Genomic DNA, 23654 nt, shown 5'->3' with positions numbered 1-23654 from the left:
GTTTAGCAGATAGTCAATTCCCTCACTCTCTGACTATGGGGTAAAAAACTCATCCCTGCCCCACTGATGTTGGGCTTGGCCGAGTGACTTGCTTTGGCCAAAAGAATATGAATGTGTGAGCTGTGAGCAGAGGCACTGAGTGCACTGCCACAAGAAGCGTGTGTCCTGCGGAGTTGCTGACCCTTGTGCCCGGGTCTAGAAAAAGTCATGTATTGCGAATCCAAGCCCAACCTGTAGCCTGGAGCAGAGCTGCCCTTAGATCACCCCAGATCATCCAAACCTTAGTCACCCTGCAGACTCTCAGAGTGAGAACAGAAGTTCATGTTATAAGCCATTGAGTTTGGGCAACGGTTTGTTATGCCCCACCATTGTGACAACAGAAGACTGATAGAGGTGGTGTCTGCTGGGAGGAACTAGGTGGCAACGGCAAGTGAGTCAAAGAAGGCCAAAGTTATTGGCTTTTGCAAAACCCTGAACCAGTGAGGAGATTTTCCCAAGTGTCCAGAAGGGTGGGAGCCTTTGACCAGCAGCTAGGTAGGCCGAGGAGCTTTATGCAGAGCTTCGCAGGCTTGCTAAAGTCTGTGTTTGGACAGTGGTGGAGACTTGTGTTGCATTCCCAAGAGTGTAAGGAGGTATTGCCAGTCTTGGGCCTGAGATGGAACAGCCTCTACCACCCGAGGAACCCCTGTTTGTGAGGGATTGGTCTAAGCATCTCCTATGGCCTTACTGTACCTTATGAGCAGGTGAGTGCTGTCACTGGACAGATGAGGAAACTGAAGCGTAGAGTGTTTAATCACTGCTCAGTGTCACACAAGGGGTAGGTGGCAACATGTGGTATGGAGTCTAGGCAGTCCGCTTCTGGAAGCTGTGCTCATCATGCTACACTGCCTGCCCCAGCGCACCTGAGGGACTGCAAGGGCTGGGTGGAACACAGGCATCTCAAGATAACCAGGAACCGAGAGCAGAAGGCTTGGCTTGGCTTCCCTTATTCCCAACGTTAGCCTAGGCAAGGCCTGCAACATGGACCTCCTCTCAGGTTGGGAGAGGAAGACTGGCTGAGATGGCATTTCCTAGCAGCCCAGTGGGGCGGAGACTGCAGTCACAATGAGGTGGACTTAAAGAAAAGTAAGAGGCACAGCATTTCTTACACAGATGTTCTGCACAGATGTTCACCCTTGAAGCCCGTGGTGTTGGGTGGCAGGCTTGATGCTGCCCACCTGGCACAGGCTGCATTTCTGATGGACTCAGGGACCACAGGCTCTAGGCCCCTGCAGGAACCTTCGACATCACTGGCCACAAAGAAAGGGACTCCCAGAGGTCAAATGCAGGAGGCCTTGGCCTGGAGCCAGGGCTGGGGTCAGACCTGGAACTGCAGAAGGGAACACGTCCTGAGCTTGCTGCTGACTCTGGGGAGGGGGCACAGCTGGCCACGGAGCTGCCCTGAAGCCATAGGAGGTGGGGGGACCACGTGGCTGGAGCACAAGATACACATTTTCTGAGAACATTTTTTCCCCAATGCACTCCCTTTGCTTCATTTTTAGATACCACACTTAAATCATGTATAGATCTGAAATTGAAAGGGAATGTGAGTTTTCCAGGTTTACCAAAGGGGACTTGGGTTAGCAGTAGTGGTGAGGGGGCCTGGCCTTGTATGAGTGATGGCCTTGTATGAGTGATGGTGAGAAAAGGTGATGGTGAACTCAGCTTCCCTCCTGTAGCATTTCCGGAAGATCATTTCTCAGCCCCCACTGTTGAAGAAGAGTAATAATGAACCAAATTTCCTTTGAAAGTCTTTTGACAACATTTAAACTCCATCAGGCAGCCTCAGGAATATTTTCAAGAAAAAATTCATCTTGAGCTAAAGTTTCTGCCTTACTGAATTCATCTCTTTGGAGGGAGTGGTTGTCCCTGCTGCAGATAATTGTGACTGAATAGCAGGACCTGTGTTCACTGTGAACCATTTCCTCCGAGGGCCGGAAAGATCCCGAGTGTGAATTGCCCGGTTGGGTGTGGGTCTCTCACCCTGTGAGTCCTCCCATGAGGGGCCCCTCCTTCCACCCACTGTCCCCAGCGCCTGTTTGTCTTGAGATCTGAGCTGGGGTGCCCAGTGAGGGGTCATCCCTGCTGTGAGATAAAACCGAGGAGTGACTTCACCCCCACGCAGGGCCCTAGAGGGTGTGTGTGGCTTCAACCATCTGGTCAAGAATAGATTCGACTTGATCATTCAGCCCCAGGGGCATCTCGATGGGGTAATGTAACGGACACAGAAAACCGAGGTTTGGGTCTGATGGGATTAAACCCCCAACTGGTGTCCCTGTGTCTTCTTTTTCCTGACACCAGACACCAGGAAGAAACAACTCCAAACACACCCGTCAGTGAACTCCAAAGGGTGAGCTTGGGGCCAGGTGGCCTTTGAAGGCTCCACGTGGGTTTTGAAGTTTAGATTCTTGCAGCAGCAAATCCACTGCTCTGGGCTGGGAATTGGTGCTTGCTAAATGCACGGGTGGTTTTGAGTCATGTTTTCCTTCTTTAGCAAAGTAACACATGCTCCTTACAGAGAGTTAACATGCAAAGAGGCAGGCATGTTTTGAAAGGATAAGTTAAACATTCAACAGGTCCACAGGGACTGGTGAAAGATCTCCTGGCAGCTCAGCCCCTCAGCCTCCCAGTTTCTTCTTGGGGAAGCTAGTGCAGGGCCCCGCGGTGGGGCCGGTGGGTTGGAGGTTATCTCAAGACACCAGGAAGCGATTAGAGGGTCTTAGTCCGTTTTAATACCTTTGCTTGGGAGTCACCTGCTTGGACTGGACTCCTGGCAGCACCCTATGAGAAAGGGACCAACCAGACTGTGACTCTGGCCGTTTTCTCCTCTGTGATTATGATTTTCTTGCTGCAGCCCTTTCTGGCCCATCCACAGAACACAGACATGCACTTACTGGCTGACATTTCCCCTGCTCCCTGAGCCCGGGTGTGCACCCTGGGGGTGCTCAGAAAGTGTCCTCGGATTGATTTCACGGCCCTCACTTCTTGGAGGAGATGGCATTTCCCGCAGAGCTTCATTCACCTGCTCTGAGCACTCCTCGTCCTGCCTAAGGATATTCCCACTGGTTTGGCTGAGGGAATGACTCCACTATGCCAACTCTGGGATTCAGGCAAATCAGAGCTACTGGGTGCAGGCTGTGTTGTCCAGCCAGCTCAGGTGTTTGTCCTGAAACACACCTGTGTCCCCGCCGGTTGGTGCAGAGATGCTGTCTGTATCCCAAAGGAGACCCTGCGCTGGCACCCCAAGATACATCAGTACAAGGGGCACAATTGCTGGCCCAGCAGGAACTTGGGGACCCTACACTCAAGCAATGGTCAGCGTCCATGATGACTGGTCAGGTGCCAAGTGAACAAGGAGAGGGGCGTGGGAAGACCTGCTGTGGCCTGTCAGTGCTGGGTGTGCGAGTGGCCGGAGAGGGTGTCAGAGCTGTCCCAGGTGTCTTCACAACCAGACTTGGGCCTGCCAGAACCTAATGGCCCCGAGAGTCCCAACCAGATCCCTGAGGGCCAACCCAACATTCTGGAAGTGACCTTCGGTGCCAAATGGGCTCTGGGCAGCTGGGGAAGGGTCATCACCTCAAATGTCCCACTACCTGGCTCCTCCTCTCTCCTCAGGGACCTGAATCTGCCTACTGGGCACAGGTCCTCACACAAAGGCTAGTCCGAGAAAAACAGGACCACATTGCCAGGTGGCCTGTCCTTCCTCTCCCCACAATCTGTGCTCTGATTCCAGAAATGATGTGCTCATGGCCAGAGATGCCAGGCAACAGAGAAAGAGAATCAAGTCAAAACTCACAATCATTCTTCATCCTACCCCCCACACGACGCTACATTTTAAATAACTAAGCTCCTTGATTGCATCTGTAGGGAGGCCTGAGTTCCCGTAACTGAGCTGTCTGTTTTCCTGTTTTCTCTCTTTTTTTTTTTTTTTTTTTTTTTTGAGACAGAGTCTCACTTTGTCACCCAGGCTGGAGTGCAGTGGCTTGTTATTGGCTCACTGCAACCTCTACCTTCTGAGTTGAATTGATTCTTGTGCCTCAGCTGTGTGCCACTACGCCCAGCTAATTATTGTAATTTTAGTAGAGATGGGGTTTCACCATGTTGGCCAGGCTGGTCTCAAACTCCTGATCTCAGGTGATCCACCTGCCTCTGCTGGGATTCCACCAAAGTGCTGGGATTACAGGCATGAGCCACTGCACTCGGCCTTGTCTGTTTTTTCTTAACGAGTGCTTGATGTCAATGGGAGAAGCAATCCTGGCCTGAGCCTCTAAGTCAAAGTGTCTGGGCTCAGCTAGGGCCAGTCAACATGGACCTGGTTATTGTGGTCCTGATGGTAGATTGTGGTCCTGGTTGGCACAGGTAGATCATCACGGTCTCACGTGTAGCTAGTTTATGGAACATCTGAACAGGATATGAGCAGGAAATGACTTCATTTTTCTCCAGCTGCTGCCTTCCAGCAGCTTCTGTGAGGCAGAGGTGGGTTAGGGTGAGCGAGTGAGGCCAAGTCATTCAAATGCAGGGTTGGACTGCGTCTTAGTTGAAATTTTGATAACCTTACCCATTAGGGATTATTTTTGCATTAAATTTGATTTTTTTAAAAAAAATTCTGCATTCAAATATTTATTTTGATCAATGAAGTTTTTGGTGCCCCCTTAAGTTTTATGCCTCACTGGCTGCACCCTGACAATCCAGAGATGCGCGCCTCTCTCCCCTGCCTCACCCTAGTCCCCATCCTGCTGATAGTTCTCTGGTCTCTGCTGCTTGATGACATCTGGGGAAGTTTCCCTAGGATTTTGGTCACTTTGATTTATAATAATAGACTTGTTAATAATGAATGCAATATGGCTGGATACAGTGGCTCATGTCTGTGATCCCAGTACTTTGGAAGACTGAGGTGGGGAGATCACTTGAGGTCAGGCATTCAAGACCAGCTTGGCCAACATGGTGAAACCCTATCTCTACTGAAAATACAAAAATTAGCTGGACCTGGTGATGGGCCCCTATAATCCTAGCTACTCAGGAGGCTGAGGCAGGAGGATTGCTTGAACCTGGGAGGAAGAGGTTGCAGTGAGCTGAGATCGCACCACTGCACTCCAGCCTGGGTGACAGAGCAAGACTTTGTCTCAAAAAATAAAAACAAAAGTTAATGGAATAACTCGTGTTGGGTGTTACAAAATCCAGGCCAGACAAATCTAAACTTTAATCTCACACCCAGTTCCTAGATGACTCCCTTCTCCAACTCAAGTTCAACCTCAGTTTCAGGGGTCTTTAGTTTGGGGGGTGGGCACCACCTGCTCCCTTCCCCACCTTTGTTCCTGTTTTTTCTCTGCTGGCTCCTCTGGAGTTGGGTGCATTCAGACGTAGGGACAGGCTAAAGGTCTTTGGCTTTTTGGTTCTGTTGATAAGTGAGTTCCAAATATTAGCCTTCTCTTGTAGGATAGTTTATTTATTTGTTAAAACTATTTATTTAGAACACATCATTCATGTGCCAGACACTGTTCCAGGGACTGGGAATAGAGTGATAAATGAGATCAACAAAAATACCTGCCTACGTTAAGCTCCTATTCTAGGGAAGACAAAAAAAGAAAGAAAATACGTGTGTACTTAGTACAATAGAAAGTTCCAAGTACTGTGAAGAAAAATAAAGCAGGCTGGGCTCAGTGACTCATGTCTGTAATCCCAGCACTTTGGGAGGCCAAGAGGGGTGGAATGCTTGAGCCCAGGAGTTCAAGACCAGCCTAGGCAACACAGGAAAACCCCATCTCTACAGAAAAAAAAAAAAAAAAAATTAGCTGGGTGTGGTGGCATGCACCTGTGGTCCCATCCACTGGGGAGGCTGAGGTGGGAGGATTGCTTGAGCCAGGGACTCAGAGATTGCAGCAAGCCAAGATCGCACCATTGCACTCCAGCCTGGGTGACAGAGCCAGACCGTGTCTAAAAAAAAAAAAAACAAAACAAAACAAAAAAAACCCAGAAAGCAGAGATGGGGGCAAGAGGCTGGGGATGCAAGGTACCCTGAGCTCCCACAGGTCTCTGCCCCTCTCCTGTCTCACTGGGCACAGGCCACCTGGGGCTTGTAGTTGTTTTGTGCCAACCTAATATCTTGTTCTTCCCAACAGTCGAAGGCCAGTTGAGGCTTCTCTGTCCTCCACAGGGAACAGCATTGGCCTAAACCTGCAGACACCAACCATTAATTGCAAAGGGAAGTCAGCTCAGGTGAAACTGCTGGTGAAGAATGATTCCTGTGTAGGGACATAGAAGTTGACATTTCTTACAGTAGTTGATTTAATATTGGGCCTCAATATTTCACTCTCCCTGTAAGAGTATGACACAGCCACATCCTTGCCAGGGCGTGAGGGAGGGTGGATAGACTTACCCATCCCACAGGTATTGCTCGTGGCTGGGTGACTTTCTTATGCCAATGAGATTTTCATAGACACGGCATAAGCATTAGCCTGGAATGTGTCAGCACTGCCAGGCCCGCCCTCTAATGCTCTTGATTTTTCCCACAAGATGAGCGTGCCCCAGGGAACTGCGGCTCCAACTGCAGGAGGAGAGGCATGTGGAGCACACATGGTTACAACCCTCAGCCTGGAGTCAAGCCCAGACTAGATCAGCCTAAGCCCAGCCAACCCATGGGTGCAGGAGTGAAAAGCAAATGCTAACTGTCCATGACATTGACTTTCAAAGGGGCGTGTCATGTTATGCAGCTCATCCCAGCAACAATGAAGGTGTTTCTCTATCAGTCAGTCAGCAAATAATTATGGACAAAAAATGTGCCAGGAAGGTGGAGTGATTTGAGTAGATTTGGTCCCTATTCTCATAGAGCTTACTTTCTGGAGGGGAAGACAGGTGATGGATGAATAAATATAAATTATTCTATTAGGTTGGTGCAGCAGTAATCCCAGTTTTTGTCATTAAAAGTAATGCCAATAAAAAGTGGGGAGGAGCTGGTGCTGCAGTTCATTAAAAGTAATGGCAAAAGCTAAGATGACTTCTGCTCCAACCTTATTGAATAATTACGAGTGTGCAAAACGCTGCAGTGTGAGAGTTCCAAGTGCCAGGATAGCATCTAGCTTCCTGGAGTCAGGAGATAGGGGTTGGCAACCTAACCAAGGTTAAGTCCAAGTGATGGGGGCGGGCAGGGATTGGTATTTCAGTGGAGACTCCAAAGATGAATGGTAATTAGAAAAGTGAACACTAATGGTGAAAGGGGAAAGTGTTTCAGGCACAGAGAACAGCATATGCAAAGGCCTATGTGGGGAGAACATCATGTGTTCATCGACCTGAAGGGCGACCAACAGGCTGGAGCTGAGTGGGTTGAGAGGAGGATGGGGAGCCAGGGAAAGGCACCCCACACAGAGGGCACAGCAGGGGCAAAGGCCTGTAGTCAGGCTTGAGCCTGTGTGGTTTGAGGAACTGATAGAAGCCTGTCCAGCAGGAAAGTAACAGCAGAGGGGAGACCAGAAGGCTAGGGCAGAAGGCAGGGCCATGCTGGACATTGTGGGCTGTGGATGGGAGCTGGCATTTATGCTCAGGTGATGAGAATGTGTTAGAAGATTTTAAGGAGGGCAGTAACATTTGGGGATAACGTGCATTCTGGAAATCTCAACAAACTAAATTCATAGTTTGAATGTTCATAAGACTTCTGCACAGACAGAGAGAAATAAGATCGTTTCTATAGCTATGAGATAAGATCATATTAAAAATATTACTAAGTTTTTAAAGGTCATTCCAAATGGTGGATTTTGATCTTACATTTTGGACATAAGAAGACTGCAAGGTTAATGGAAAGTAGAAAAGTTTCCTGACTTGTGTGAACATAAAAGAAATATCAATTTGAAAGCAAAGCATTTATTCATTCACTTCCTCTGCAGTTTTCTTGACTGCTGAAGTTCGTAAGAAGGGATTGTTCATGAGGGTCATGGAGCTGGGGACCTGGGGAGGACTGGTGTTGTTCTAGTTTGAGGGTCGTAGAGCTGGAGAACCAGGGAGGAGCCGATGTTCTAGTTTGAGGGTTGTGGAGCTGGAGACCTAGGAAGGAACTCGTATTTTTTTTCTACTTTGGGGTTCATGGAGCTGGAGACCCAGGGAGGAGATGGTGTTGCTGTTCTAGTGTGAGGTTTGTGGAGTGGAGACACAGGGAGAAGCATTGTTTTAGTTTGAGGGTCAGGGAGCTGGAGACCCAAGGAGGAGCTGGTGTTGCTGTTGTTTAAATTTTAGTGTTATGGAACTGGAGAACTGGGTCGAGCTGGTACTGCTGTTCTAGTGTGAGGGTCATGGAGCTGGAGACCCGGTGAGGAACTGGTGCTTCTGTTGTTTAATTCTGAGGGTCATGGAGCTGTAGACCAAGGGAGGGGCCAATGTTGCTCTAGTTTGAGGCTCATGGAGCTGGAGACTTGGGGAAGAGCCGGTGATTCTGTTCTAGTGTGAGGGTTGTGGAGGTGAAGACCCAGGGAGGAACGTTGTTGTTCTACTTTGAGGGTCGTGGAGCTTGAGACCCAGGGAGGTCCTGGTGCTGCTGTTGTTTAAGGCTGAGGGTCGTGGAGCTGGAGACCCAGTGGCAAGCTGGTGTTGGTGTTGTTCAAATTGGAGGGTCATGTGGTTCCAGCTGCAGGGAGGAGCCAGTGCTGCTGTTGCGTGTTGAGGGTCATGGAGCTGGAGACAACTAGATGAACAGCAGCAGCTCCTCCCTGGGTCTTCAGCTCCACGACCCTCAGACTTGAGGAGCTGGAGACTCAGGGAGGAGCCAGTGCTGCTATTCTACTTTGAGGGTTGTGGAGCTGGAGACCCAGCATGCAGCTGCTACTGCCGTTCTAGTTTGAGGGTCTTGGAGCTGGAGCCTTTGTGAGGAGCTGGTGCTGCCTTTCAAGTCTGAGAGTCATTGAGCTGGAGATCCAGGAAGGAACCGGTGTTGCTGTTGTTGTCTGAGAGTTGTGGAGCTGGAGACCCAGGTAGGTGCCAGAGCTGCAATTCAAGTTTGAGGGTGATGAAGCTAGAGACCCAAGGAGGAGCCGGTGCTACTGTTCATGTCTGAGGGTTGTGGAGCTGGAGATCCAGGGAAGGAGGAGGCGCTCCTTCGACCAGGGAGGAGGTGGTGCTGCTGTTCTAGTTTAAAGATGGTGGACCAACTGACCAACTGACTGTGTCTTGAGAGGAGACCAGGCCCATGAGCACAAGGGTATCCATGGTGAGGTTCCATGGATGGAGCACCATGGATGTTCCTGATGTTCCTTCCTGATGTGGATCTGCCATCTTGCTATTTAATGAATCTTGTTTATAACTGTCTTCTAAATACTGAATAGAAAAATGTATTTGTACAATATGGGTAAGGTATAAAGAATATCGGCACATTGGACACACAGGACCTCCACCAAGTTTAGGGAATAGAATCTGAAGAGACATAAGTTTGGATGCTCCCTGGAGGTCCCTCCTGAATCCCAGTCCCTTCCCTTTTACAGAGGGAATCACTTTCTGCTTTAGTCTTTATTATTCCCCCACTTTTCTTCATAGTACATTTCTTTCACCATGTATTTGTGTATCCCTAAACAATATGCCATTTAGTTTTTGAACTTTCTGTTGTCTTTTCGAGACAGGGTCTTGCTCTGTTGCCTCGGCTGCAGTTTTTGAACTTTGATATGAAGGAATTATTTTGTGTGAATGCACTGGGTCTGAGCATTTGCTTGATGTCTACTTTTGTCCTCCATTCTCTTCCTGAGACCCATCCACATTGACGTGATTCATTTTCATTACTGTGTGATCTCCCGTGCTATGAGGGGAACATGGGAAATGTCTCTGTTTTCCTGTTGATGAGTGTTTGACCAGGTTGGGGCCCTTAGGACTGTGTTGCTAGAACGTTCTTGGGCATTTCTTTTGTACACAAGTGCAAGTCTGTTCCGGTCAGTAGCTTTCAATTATTAAAATTTCATCCCTGGTAAGAAATGTAATTTTCCTCATAATCTAAAACACACATCCTTTCATATACAAGTATACTTAAAAAAATTCACAACCATTCTTAGCAGTGGCTGAATGTTCTTGTTGCTCTCCATTCTCCCCAACCCTTGCATTTACTGGATTGTGGGATTTTTGCCAGTCTGGTGGGTGTCATGTGATACCTCATCCTGTTAGGCTGAGACCCTCTTCATGTTTTTATTGGCCATTCTTTCACATTTCCTCTCCTGTGAAGGGCTGGTTCAACTCTTTTGCCCATTTTCTCTTTAGTTGTCTGAATTTTTCCCTTTTTCTTTTATTGTTATTATTTGAGATGGAGTCTCACTCTGCTGCCCAGGCTGGAATGCAATGGCACGATCTTGGCTCACTGCCACCTTTGCCTTCCAGGTTCAAGTGATTCTCCTGCCTCAGCCTCCAGAGTAGCTGGGATTACGGGTGCATGTCAAACTCTCCCTTCTGGCTGGCAGCCTGTCCATCATGCACTCTTCATTTCTGGGCCACCAGGAATTCAAGCCTTAGCAAATCCAGAGGCCTCCAGTAGATCAGGATGACCCCATAAGACTCATGAGCCTTAATTCCTTTGGTAATAATATCACTGAAATTTCTTAAAATACTTTCCCATTTTCTCTATGCTACCTGATGGAAGAATTCCTGCATTTAATGTTTTAACTTACTGAAGAAGAAATCTCCACAAAAAGAGCATTTTCTGTTTTCTGCTTTGGTTGTGAAAAAAAGATGCTTCTCTAAACCATGATTTTGTTCTTCTAAAGCATTGCCACTGAAATATCATGGCCGACTTCAAAACACCAGGAATTCTTTTCATGTCCTGAATCAGAATTTTCTAATTTGTTCATAAGATAATATATATAGGCATGATTCTTTCCTTTAGTAATTTACCTCTTACTGATATTTAAATAAAAATATTTATTTTCTAAAAGGCTTATTGACCTTCAAATTTGTGTTATAATCCAGTAGAGAATTAATGGGATTTTATTCTTCCTTCACGTTATGGGTTAATAAACTAGGGATTCCGCTAGACTATTTGGGAAGCAGAGAACTTAACGATACTTCTAAATTATAGGTCCTCTGTCAGCCTTGAACATTGTCCTGATACCCTGGACAGACACCAGTGTTCCTGTTCTTAAAAAACATAACTTTTCTGGTTTGGCCCCAGCACACTACACCCTGGGCAGTGACGTTCCTTGTCATTCCTCAGCCCTGAACACACCTACTTCTTTAGAAGTAATCCCCACGTCAGATTAATCTCTATTTTTAAAAGTTATTTTATTCCCCTATGGAGAAAAGATCAGATTTGTAATGTATAAAGAACTACAAATAAATAAAAATACATATAATTGTCCCAAGATTGGGCAAAAGCTATGAGCAGTTCAGAGATTCTGAGGAAACCCGTGAAAGAGTTGACATGTCCTACATAATCAAGATAACACACATAAAGAACAATGGAATGCCCTCTCACACCCATTCTATTGACAAATGTTTAAATCTGTCTACACCAGGTGGTGGGCAGGAAGTGGAGCATCAGAGACCTCCTCCATTGTGGGTAGGAGTCTATATTGAATTGTTCCTTTGACATCGACTCAGGTGATATTCACGACAGTGGATGCTGTGCTCATTCCACTAACCAGCAATCCCAGTCAGTTCCAGGCTCCAAGCACGTTCTAGAAAGCATGGAGATATTTGGTTGTTTACTTTGCTGTTGCTTTCATAAGAAAAAGTTAGCAATAAAATATTCCACTGAAGTACAGCATGTTTTCTCATGTTGGTGTTAGATTTCTGTTTCTATGTCAGACTAGAACATCTGAACTAGCAAAAAATTACGCAACCCAAATGCTGGATAAAAAGATGTTAAATCTTTCAAATATATTAATGAGGACTTCTGAGTGAAACACAATAAGCAGCACCACATCAATCCAAATCTCTCCACCTATTTCCAAAAATATAGAGATCAAATAGTGGGGCAAATAAAACATCATGATTTATATTTTCAGCTAAATAATGAGGTAGGAAATGCCTAAATCCATCAGATTCTTGTCTGTAAAACAGATAATCAAAACAACTGGTGAATCTTGGGTGGTGTCTTAGCATGAGATGGATCTAATGTATGGATGCGGAATCTGTTTTGGTGATTGTATTGTGCTTATTAGGAGAGTGTCGTGGTTTGTAGGAAGAACACTAAAGTATGGGGCACGAGGTGGCATCATTAAAGATGGGGCATCAGCGTGGCGGCTAGCTCTCAAGTGGCGCAGGCAGAGAAGTTCTCTGGATTCTGCTTGCAAATGCTTTGCAATTCTTGCTTGTTTCACATTGGTTTTGCTTTGTTCTGTTTTACTAGTTGATAATGGGAACTTAAGAAAAACATTCTTTTCGGAAACTGATGTAAAGAGATAAATCCCTCAATAAATCCACTATGGTTCCTTCTTCTCCTGCAAAGCCAGGGCCTCCAGATGTTTCCCTCTCACCCTCTGTTTTCTGCTTTAGGCAGCTTCTCCTCCCTTCACCTCTCCTGCAGGCAACTCCCAGGCCCTTCCACAGCCTGAAGCAGCTCAGCCCAAAACAGGAGCTGGGGTCATTCAGGTTCACAGGCTTTGACCCTCACTTGAATGCCAGCGCTGGCAGGAGGTGAGTCAGAGAAAAGGCTAAGCAGCTATTCTGAGATTAGATCTGCTGTCTTACTAAATAAAATAATAATGAAGGTAATACTTTTCGATATTAAATACTTAAAAATTTCTACAACAGGCACTGTGGTTCATGCCTGTAATCCCAGAGCACTGGGAGGCCAAGGTGGGAAGACTGCTTGAGGCCAGCAGTTGAAGACCAGCCTGAGCAACATAGGAAGACCCACTCTTCCTAAAACTAAAACAATTTGCCGGGCCTGGTGGCATGCGCCTGTAGCCCCAGCTATTCTAGAGACTGAGTCTAGAAGATTACTTGAGCCCAGGAGCTGGAGATTACAGTGAGTGAAGACTCTGCCACTTCACTCCAGTATGGTTGACAGAGTAAGAAACTGTAAAAAACCATAAAAACAAAACAAAAAAAAATTAATGCAATTCTTGGTCACTGCATCAAAATGATCCCTGAGCTTTGAAGTACAGCATGCTATTTTACTAGTGATACTGTTTGGAAGAATAAGGTCATGCTTCAGAGAAGTGTCTGCTTTTCCACAATCAAAGAAGTAGAAAGAAAATGCTTTTTTGCTAGGATTTCTTGTTCAGTTAAAACTTGTGCAGGAATTCCATCCGTTAGCACTGAGAGAAAGTGGCAGAAGATGTTAAGAAAAATGGTAGCTAGGATCATCAGTAAAGGTAATGAATGGCATGAGATGCTGAGTCTACAATGTCCTCATCATGTGCTGGGGGCTGGTGGGCTTGCTAAGGCTTGCACTCCTGCTTTCCAGAAAGGCACAGTGGTGAGTAGACAGGCGACCTCCCTGAAGGGAGAGCGGGAACCAGAACAGGCTAACAGAGGCTTCTTGATATCATCTTCCACCTTCAGAAAAGATGAAGCGTTGGTTTAAGTGGCTGAGAAAAACCGGGGTCTGTTCTTCTGGGTGATCCCTCCCAGGCCCTCCCCATTTCGGAGCCTCTTCCCCAAATAAGGAACATGTTTTATGTTTTTCCCTCCAATGCTACCCCTGGCTGTGCAGCCTGTCCCAACCTCCACCCTCCTTCACCACACCACAGAGCCAGCCCAGGCCCTGCTACAGCGCATGGGGGCTCAGAACTGAGACTGGTAATGAGGGGTCTGCACCTTCACTCAGGGACTGCTCCTCCCTCTCACAGAAGGGTCTAGAGGACCTGGGGGAGCCCTGTCCAAAGAGAGGTCTCTGGATCCATGTTCCCTGGCCTTGGGTGGGCTTGCAGGCAAACCTCCTTCTTTCCCCTTCGCTCTCAGCCTCTCCTCACCCTGGGAGCTGCACCCATAGCTCTGAATGGGACTGCCCCTGCCCCGCCCCATTCATTCCCAGCCAAGCTCAGTGGCAACCATGGACCTCTAGCAGCAGCTCGGCCTCCCTGTCTGAGTCCACTCTGCTCCAGGCAGGGCCACCAGCTGGCTCAGGATCTGGAGTGTGAAGGAGGCAGAATGGCAGGGGCATCACCCTAGGGCCAAACCAGGAATCCTATGGGTCCAAGGGGCCTGGCCTTTTCCCAAACCTCACCCTGGACATGCTCTACTCTTCACCTTCCACCTTAAGTGCTGGGACCCAAGCTGTTTTCTCGGGGGATGCAGCCTTAGGAACTGGGTGGGCTAAGGTCCTCACAGCCCCCTTGTCTGGGGATTCTCCCAGATCACTCTCCTCTTAGCCTTCTCCAGGGACACCCTTTCCCTTGACATCCTAGGTGAAACAGCCATGCTGCTCCTCTCCTACTGTGCGGACTGCCCATGCCTGAGTTCCTACTGCCTGCAGGCCACACCCCACTACCCTTCCTGAATAGAAACCTGCTCTGAAACAGACCTGAGTTGGCTAAACCCTCTCAAGCTCAACAGGGCTTGAGCCTTAGTATGGGCCCCTCCCTTTCTCTCTGGTTCTGACAGTGAGAATCCATCAGAACCCAGGGCTGAGCTACCCAGGTCATTGCCAATAGGTGACACTAGGTCTCATTCATCTGTCTCATGTCAGGAAGAGAAGGTTCCTGCCATGGGGAGATGTGGGACTCTGGGTATTCTCCTTCGGCATCCTTCCACCTCATCCACCTGCTCCTTGCTCCCCTCCCAATATTGCCCCACAGTACCTGTCACTCTGAAGGACTCTCCTCAGATGCCAGGGAGGATAAAACAGAGGATGATGATGAGGAGGCTCCAGGGACTGAGGGTGGTGGCCATGGTTTTGGGTTGGGTTGTGCCTGGGGCCCGAGAGTGTGGTTCTGAAATGGAAACCCAGGAGTGACAACCCTTGTCCAGGCCCCAAATCTTAGGGGATGCCTCTTCAGCTCCTGCCCCCACAGCTCATCCTGGAAGAGCTTTTGTCCCCCTCTGCTGTGGGGAAGCCGCTGTGACAGTTTCTGGGGTAGGAAGAGAGAGGGTGTCCCTGTCCTCGGGGAGCTCACACAGCTGCTGAGGGAAGCAAGGTGATAGTACAGCCCCCCATCCTGCTCTGGCGGAAGAGGAGGTCATGCCCCAGGGCCAGGGAGGGGAGGGTCTTGGGGCTGGCCTTTGAGGTAGTTTTGATGGATGTACAGAAACAAATGAAGGGAGAGGAAAGGAAAAGTGATTCTAGGAGGAAGGAACACTGACGAAAAAGGTCTAGAAACACTATGACACCCACAGATTTGAGGCTGGTGAGAAATGCACAGTGGGTGGAGCACAGGCAGGTGCAGGGAGGAAGAGGAGTCAGGAGGAAGAGGAGTCAGGAGGAAGAAGGGAGAGGAGGATGAGAGGGCACAGGCAAGCCAGCACCCCCAGAAGGAGTCCCCCATGAGGGGGTCATGTTCACACTCACTCAAACACTCACACACACATGCACTCACACACACTCACACACCAGGCTAAGATCTGCCTCTCACTTACTTGTTGGATCCGGCATTTTTTCCCAGTATATAAAAAATTCTTCAAGCCACATCTTACAATCCCCCATTGAAATCTTGTGGAAGAACACGTCACCTCCGTGTTCTTCTCCCACTTCTCTTTCATCTTCTTGGCTCCAGCATGAAGCACTGCCCACTTCCTGTTGTTTGAGTCAGAGAGGAGGAACGTCTGTCCATTGAAGAGGAACTGCCAAGATCCTCTGCCGTGTCCATGGGCTTCGTGCTCACAAGACATCCGGGCCTGCCGAATGAGGGACTCTGCCCCATTGGAAAGAGATCAGCTCTGATCTTGACAAGTCCTTAGCCCCACCCTGCTTCCTTTCCTGGCTCCTGGACTTGCTCTCTCTGCTGCATCCTGCCCATGCTTCTCAGCCTCTTGTGTGACACAAACTTCTGATTTATTTGTTACATGAAACCAATAAATGCCTCTAAGTTACTACTGTATCTGCTCCCTGGGCCATTTTAAACTTACCAATGGGCATTAAATTCTCCACTTGAATGTCAGGCAGTTGCCCTTTGAGGAAATCCACCACGTCTCCTAGTGTTTCAGTTTGTTTTTCCCAGGTTTTTGTGACATTGACTTTCTTCCCCAGAGAAGCAAAGGCTTTGGCCTTGTGGTTAAAACAGTCATAGTGAAGAAAAGGCCTTTCATCCACCAGGCCTTGAACTTCACACCATCGTGGTTCAGGTCTGAACTTAGCGGTGATGTTGAAATCATAGCAAAGACAGTGTGTGTCTGTGGAAGCAAAACACAGGAGAGGATTGGTGTGGAGGGAACCTGAGATGCCTCCTCCCCCTTATGGTGACTGCAAGTGAAGGCCTCTGAGGGGCTGGGCTGGTAGAGCAAGATGTGCCCCAGCCAGGGCTGTCATGTCAACTAGTTAAAGACTAGAGCGTCTCCCTTGCTTGAGTATATGGAGGAGAAGGCTCCTGCGGCCATGAAACCACATGTCCCCTCCAGACATGTCCCACCTGCCCTGTGCCAACATCAGTCAGCACATGATCTTGTTGGAGAGGTGCCAGGCCTGTTGTGGCAGGAAAAGGCCTGGATGAGGAGGACCCTCAGCAGCAGCCCATGTGGACTGCAGGAGATGGGAGAGGGTGTGGGAGCTGCCCTCGAATGCTCCAGCACAGTGGGGGCGGCGGGGGCGGGGGAAGGGGGTGAGGGCAGAATTCAGTTTAGATACACAAGTGATTAATGTCATGGGTCACATGAGTTAATATGTTTGCAAAGCCCCGGCAATGACACCCATCTGCTTTGAGGATGCATTCCTGGAACCTTGGAAAGGGATGGTTCACAGGGCAAGAAGTGGAAAATCCAGAACTTCTAAGTCAGGGTGTAGAAGAAAGAACAAAAAGGCTCAGAGAAGCACCCATGCCAGAGTGACTGCAGTATGAAAATCCAGAACAATGTCCACCCTCTGTGCTCATGGGAAGCCTGGAGGACTCCTGTTTACCCAGCATATAAAGAAGGCCCCAGGAGAAGGCAGCAGACTGTCAAGAAGCTCAGGGATGCCTGTTGCTGAAGGCCGGGGTCGGGGGTAGGAAATGCTGTTCCTGAAATGGGCTCCCAGTAGTAATGGGGTGGAAAATCCTGAAATAACAGATCTCAAGTGGAGGCCGTCAACTGTCAGGAGGAAGGAGGGTGCAATGATGGAAATAATTAGAGAAGTCACAATGGCAGCTGGGGACCTCAGCCATAGGAAGGTGTGCCCACGGCTCATAGAACAAAGGGGTCAAGGATCCAAAAGAGATGCAACTCAACCCGAATACTGCTAGATTTAAATAATTACAACAAATAAAGACAAAACACAAGGATGGATGACCTGGATGCTGAAATGAGTCACCCCAGGAAATAATCGGGCTCCTTTGCCCAGCTTTGAGTACCGAGCCACACCTCAGAGTCCATTACTAAAAGGAGAGCCCAGAGGCCCTGGTGGGCCCCTTCAATCCCATAGCAACTGCAGTGACTCCTTCAGACTCCCCCACAGAGCCAGATGGGCATTCACTCTGGTAAGTGTACACCATGAAATAGCAAATACCCAGATACTCCTGGTGGACACAGTGTGTGTCCTCCTTCTAGAGATGTGAAGTGTTAACTTGCTCCCCTGATACTCATGAGGTGAATTTGAGGCAAAATAAAGGACGGACACCTGTGTCAGGTCCAGCTTAGGGGGATATGCTGGGTTCGTAGACCCATTCGATGGTAATTTCACATTTCCTGGATTCGTACTGGGAATGGATAGTGTTTGTAGTTAATGTAGTAACTATTATAGGTTGTGCTGGTCATATGACCTTCCCTGTCACTATTCAACTCTGCTCTTGTAGCTGGGATGCAACCATACACACTCTGTGATGAGGGACTGGACCTACTTATATGGTTATTTGACCCTGGAAAAAAAAAGGTGGAAAGGAATAGAGCTCGGGCGTTTAATCATTAATTATTATTTGCTATGGCCGGGGCACGCAGGTCTGGACAGGTCCCCCTTTTTATTATTTTATGATAAGAAATGACCCCTCGGGAACTGCGCCTGTCTTAGGTTGGGTCATCTCATCCCCATCTTCTAGGCCCGTCATGGGATAAGGCAGCAGCAAGGGCGGCCCTCCTGTCTTAGGCTCCGATGGGGATAGTGTCCTCTTACCCGTCATTGACTGTCCAGTTCAGCACACAGGGGAGGTGGTCCTATTAAGGTAAATAAGACTCACCATTTTCCGTCATCTCAAGGCGATGATAATGGACCTGTATAGGCTTGGCCTGGAAGGCCTCGATTTGTTGTCTAACAAACGCCATAAGCTTATTAAGGATTATAGGCCCGAGAGTGAGAAAGAGTAGAAGAGTAAGTAAAGGACCAAGGAATGGCAGGAGATAGGGGAGAAGTCCATCGAGTCCAGTCCACAAGGGATTGGCGGCCAGGCCATCAATCATGCCACTGCACTCCAGCCTGGGCGGCAGAGCCAGACTCTGTCTCAAAAAAAAAAAATTACAAGCGTGTGCTTTTTGTGCTTGTTGTAAATTGTCTATAGTGACTGTGGCTATGGTTTTTGTTGCCGTGTTGGCTGTTGCGTTACCTTGTGTTAAAGGTCCCGGTAATCCTGAATGTGCTCTAATATGCCCAAGGAAAAAGGGAGTAGTCCTTTTTTGAATAAGTTGTTGACATTGTAAAAATAGGTTAGCTGTGTCTGAAATATGTTTAATTTGAGGCACGGTCTCTAAGAGGGGTATTGAATGAGCCAGGTAGGCGCTGTCTGTGTAAATGTTAAGTGGCTGACAAGGAAAAGCTGATAATGCTGCAATTATAGCTTGCAATTCGACCAGCTGAGCTGATGTATAAGTGGTCTGGAATTTAACGATTACATCATTGTAGGTGTAAGCGGCAAGCCCTGTGGAAGATCCATCAGTGAAAATTAGTAATGCGTCATTGAGAGGTTCTTTACTGGTAATATGGGGAAACACAAACGCATGAAGTTTGCAAAATTGAATGAGTTTGTTAGGTGGGTAATGGTTGTCAATTGTGCCAGTGTAAGAAGCGCAAGCAATTGGCCAGGCTTCTGTATTTTGTAACAGCCAATGGATGTGTGATTGAGTGCAGGGCTGTATAATGGTAGAGGGTTCTATTCCAAAGTATTTTCTACTGTTTTCTCTTCCCAAGATAATTAGATCAGCTATTGCATCATAATAAGGCAACAAAACCTTTTTAGGGGAGGAGGGTAGGTGTACCCACATAATGGGATTGTTCTGCCAGAATAAACCAGTAGGGGTTATTGTTGTGTTAAAAATAATGAATATTAATGGCTGAGAATAATCAATACTGGTAACAAATTGTGTTGCAATGGCATGCTCTACCTGTTGGAGTGCTATTAATGCTTCTTTGGTAATGGACCTGGGAGATTTTGGATTAGAGTCTCCTTTTAATATATCGAAAAGAGGTTTTAACTCTCCTGTAGTGAGCTTTAAATACGGCCGAAGCCAATTTATGTCTCCCAGTAATTTTTGGAAATCATTTAAAGTTTTTAAATGATCACGACGTATAACGGCCTTTTGATTAACGACTTTGGGTCCATTAATTTGGAAACCAAGATAGGTGTATGGATCTTGTAATTGTACCTTTTCTGGGGCTATTTGTAGTCCGGCTGCTGTTAACTCTTGTTTGAGTTGGGCAAAACACTGTAAGACTTGTTCGCCAATTTCTCCTGCTATTAAAATATCATCCATATAATGTATAATATACATTTGTGTCCATGTTTTTCTGACTGGCTCTATAGCAGCAGCTACATATTTTTGACACAAGGTAGGACTATTGGCCATACCCTGAGGTAAGACTTTCCATTGATAGCGCTTCATTGGTTGCTTAAAATTTGTAGATGGAAGACTAAAGGCAAATCTTTTTTGGTCAGCAGGGTGAAGGGGAATTGTAAAAAAGCAATCTTTAAGATCAATAATGATTTTAAAATATTTTTGAGGAATCACAACCGGTGAAGGCAATCCTGGTTGTAAGGCACCCATAAGGACCATAGTGATATTTACTGCTCTTAAATCTTGTAAGAGTCTCCATTTACCAGACTTCTTTTTAATAACAAAAATAGGTGTATTCCAAGGAGAATTACTTTCTACAATATGTCCTGCTTCCAGTTGTTCCTGCACTAACTGTTGGGCGGCACTTAATTTATCATTGAGTAAAGGCCACTGATCAACCCAAATGGGCTCATCTGACTTCCAAGTAATGGGGTCAGCGCACCTTTGGGGTGCAGGTATGTCAGTGACCTGAGCTAAAAATTTCCAAACCCCTTTTTATCAAGTTGTCCTGAAACCAGTATAGGCTGTGGGATACCGTTTTCTCCTTTTCCAAGACCTTTACCAGGGGTGTATCCTTGAGTTAACATTTGTGCAGTAACTATATCATTTGGACTACACATTATAATTTTCATTTGAGCGAGCAGATCTCGCCCCCACAGGTTAACAGGTAGGTAAGGGATGACAAATGGCTTAATGAGGCCTGAATTGCTTTCTTTATCTGTCCATGTTAGGTATTTAGAACTTTGTTTAGGATTACTGCTTTGTCCAATTCCTCTCAAGTGAGTTAAAGTCTCTGTGGTAGGCCAATGAGAGGGCCAATCTTCTTGTTTAATGATAGTTACATCGGCCCCTGTGTCTATTAGCCCAGTGAATGCCTTCCCGTCTAACCATAAGGTTAGAGAGGGTTTTTGATTTGTAATTGGTTGCACCCAATATATATCTGATGATCCGAAACCTTTTATATTTCTATTAGAGTGTTGGATATTATTATCTGTTTTAACCAAAGGTAGTAGGATTAACTGAGCTATTCTAACTCCTTGAGGGACAGTAATAATATTATCAATAGCTCTGGCCATAATTTTAATTTCTCCCTCATAATCATTATCGATAACTCCAGGGAGGACTTGTAAGCCTCTCATGGTGACACTACTTCTTCCTAAAAGTAGCCCAAAAGTGTTAGGTGGTAAGGGTCCATATATTCCAGTATTTAAGGTTTGTGGTCCCATTTTAGGTGTTAGTACTGTGTGGGAGGTGGAACTGAGGTCCAGTCCTGCACTTCCTGGGGTTGCTCTACTAAGCTTTGAAATGGATTGTTGTTGCTGGCTGGAACAAAGCTGACTGCCCCATATGCTTGTTTCGGGGCCTGGGGCTGGCCACTCATCCCGTTTCCCTGCCTGGGAGATAAAGGATTTCCTTGACTGTCAGTTTTAGATTTACATTCGTTTGCCCAGTGCCTTCCTCTTTTACACCTTGGGCAAAGCCCTGGGATTTTCGCTTCTGGATTTTTATTTTGGTTTTCATGGCAATCTTTTGCAAAGTGTCCCCTTTTACCGCACCTAAAACATCCCCCTTTATCTTTACCTTTGTTAATGAGGAAGTCTCTTACTGTTCGGCCGCTAAAAGCGGCGGCCATTGCTAGGCCTTGTTGATATGAGGGCCCAATATCTGAACAAAGGCGAATGTATCCTGTTAAATCTGTTTTCTTTCGATAAGGTCTGATTGCCACTTGGCAGGCGGGGTTAGCGTTTTCATAAGCTAACTGTTTAACATAATCTACACCCGTTTCTGCATTTCCAAAAATTCTACCTGCCGTGGTCATAAGTCTATGCACAAAGTCTGAAAATGGCTCATCAGGTCCTTGTTTAACTGCCGTGAGTGAGGCCCCTGGATCTCCTTTAACGGGAAGTTTTCTCCAGGCTTTTGTAGCAGCAGCCTGGATTTGTGAGAACAATCCAGGATCATATTGCATTTGGGCCCGAGTGTCTGCATAATTACCTGAACCAGTTAACATATCAAAATCCCAACCGTTTCCTGCCTGTTGATTTCTTTTAGCTGTATCTCTACAATTTTCAAAGAACTCTGACTTCCAAATTAAGTGGTCTCCCCCAGAAAGAACTGCCCTAACTAAGGTATTCCAGTCTGTAGGAGTGAGCCAATTATCAGCCACAGATTCTACTATAGCAAGAGTATATGGAGCAGTAGCCCCATACTGAGAGGCAGCAGTCTTTAACTCTTTTATAATAGTAAAATCAAATCCAGTATGATGCCTCCAAGCCTGTCCCTGTTCATCTATGGTTTCAGTGACTGGAAAAACGTCTTTGGGGGAGGAGTCTTCTCTACGTCGGCTAGCAACCAACCCCCCTCTTGGAACATGTTGTCCAGGCCGCTGAGGTGGGCGCAAGGAACCCTCCATAGCGTCTGAGTTGGGTATTTTTTCATTTCCTGTTTTTAGCTTTTGGAGCCTAATTATCAATGATTGATGTAACTCTTCAAGTTTAATTTGCTCTTCTAGTTGAGCAATTTTTTGTTTTAATTCTTCTTTGGGATCTATTGCTGCCATAACAATGGGCGCAGAAGCCTCATTATATGTCTTATTATATGGGGGCGGGTATGAAGTAAAGGGAGGCAGATCAGGGTTGTGATATTTAGCTGCCTCTTCCTCTAAATCATCCCAATTTATGTCTGATTGATTAGGCTTATTAATTTCCTCCTCTTTTTGAAGCATCTGTAAAATTGGGTATTTTTTTGGTTTGTTTTCGTGTGGCATTTCTTTATCTGTTACAGAAGGAGACTTAATTTCCTCATGATCACTTTCGAGGGAAATGAGATCCTCCTCCGTATCTTGCGGAGGCTTTGCGAGGTTAGAGCGGGAGCTAACCTTTAAAATATGCTCTGTCTGAGCGACCGCAGCCATGACTTGCGGATCGGCCTCTTTCTTATCTATTAAATCTCTAATGAGGTTCCAATAAGAGAAGGCGGTCACAGGAATTTTTTCTGGCCCAAAAGTATTATAATAATCCTGAAAACAATCCCCTACTCTACGCCATCTTTTAATATCAATAGTTCCTTCCTGTGGGAACCAAGGGCAAGTGTCTTTTACAAAATCAAAAAACTTAAACAAATCATTACCTTTAACCTTTACTCCTCGTATCTTTAAAGCCTCTTTTAATTGTCCTACATAGATCTGATGCTGACTTAATTCTTGTCCCATTTCGGACGCGCCACTTACCTTCGATTCTGACGCGGCAGGTTCCCGCAGAGATCGGAAGAGTTTTACTCCTTTTGTCTGGGTTAGCGGTCGACCGTCCTTTGGCGTCCTCTTCCTCACAGAGTCCCTCGTTTCCAGGTCCCTGTTCGGGCGCCACGTATCCCGGCCCGCGGGATCCTCGAAGCAGGCCCTGGAGGAGGGAGTGGGAATTTGGGGGACAAGAGACACGAGAAATGGAGACAAGACAGTGCTCTGATCAAGTCTCGTTTAATGGCGGTAATGCAATGCCTTATATACACTTGGAGGGGAAGGGGTTGGGCCAGAGGCGGAGATGATCTCATCGCGGAGGGTGTGGCTAGGTAGGTATTGGTTTCTCTGGTCCCACGTGATGTTGCGCCTGCACTGTTAGTTGGTAATTTTCCCGGGCGCAGGATGGTGCCTGCACTACAAAGTAACAATTTTCGCCCGGTGGGGGAAAAACAGGTGAAGAAAAAGCAAGAAGAGCGCCATCTTTTATGAGGTATTGATACAAAAGAGAAACAACAAATCTAGGGAGGAGGTAGAAGGTGGAAAGGAATAGAGCTCGGGCGTTTAATCATTAATTATTATTTGCTATGGC

The 23654-nt window shown here is 46.9% G+C and overlaps 2 protein-coding genes across 2 annotated transcripts in view; both read right to left on the bottom strand.

Annotated features, from left to right (window-relative positions):
• Positions 1-13339: 13339 nt before the first annotated feature.
• Positions 13340-23654, bottom strand: part of LOC112623571 (UL16-binding protein 3-like) — a 170391-nt gene continuing 160076 nt past the window's right edge. Inside the window, exon 5 of the mRNA XM_025384119.1 lies at positions 13340-13497. Coding sequence (XP_025239904.1) covers positions 13487-13497 — 11 coding nt within the window. The 3' untranslated portion in view covers positions 13340-13486. The remainder of the gene's footprint in view (positions 13498-23654) is intronic.
• Positions 14764-23654, bottom strand: part of LOC112622136 (UL16-binding protein 1-like) — a 25625-nt gene continuing 16734 nt past the window's right edge. The window contains 4 exon segments of the mRNA XM_025381396.1: positions 14764-14873; positions 15517-15603; positions 15606-15791; positions 16006-16269. Coding sequence (XP_025237181.1) covers positions 14764-14873; positions 15517-15603; positions 15606-15791; positions 16006-16269 — 647 coding nt within the window.

The sequence above is a fragment of the Theropithecus gelada genome, chromosome 4 (genome assembly GCF_003255815.1).
Source record: "Theropithecus gelada isolate Dixy chromosome 4, Tgel_1.0, whole genome shotgun sequence".
NCBI lineage: Eukaryota > Metazoa > Chordata > Mammalia > Primates > Cercopithecidae > Theropithecus > Theropithecus gelada.
The sequence above is the reverse complement of the archived record's forward strand: the minus strand, read 5'-3'. Positions and strand labels throughout refer to the sequence as shown.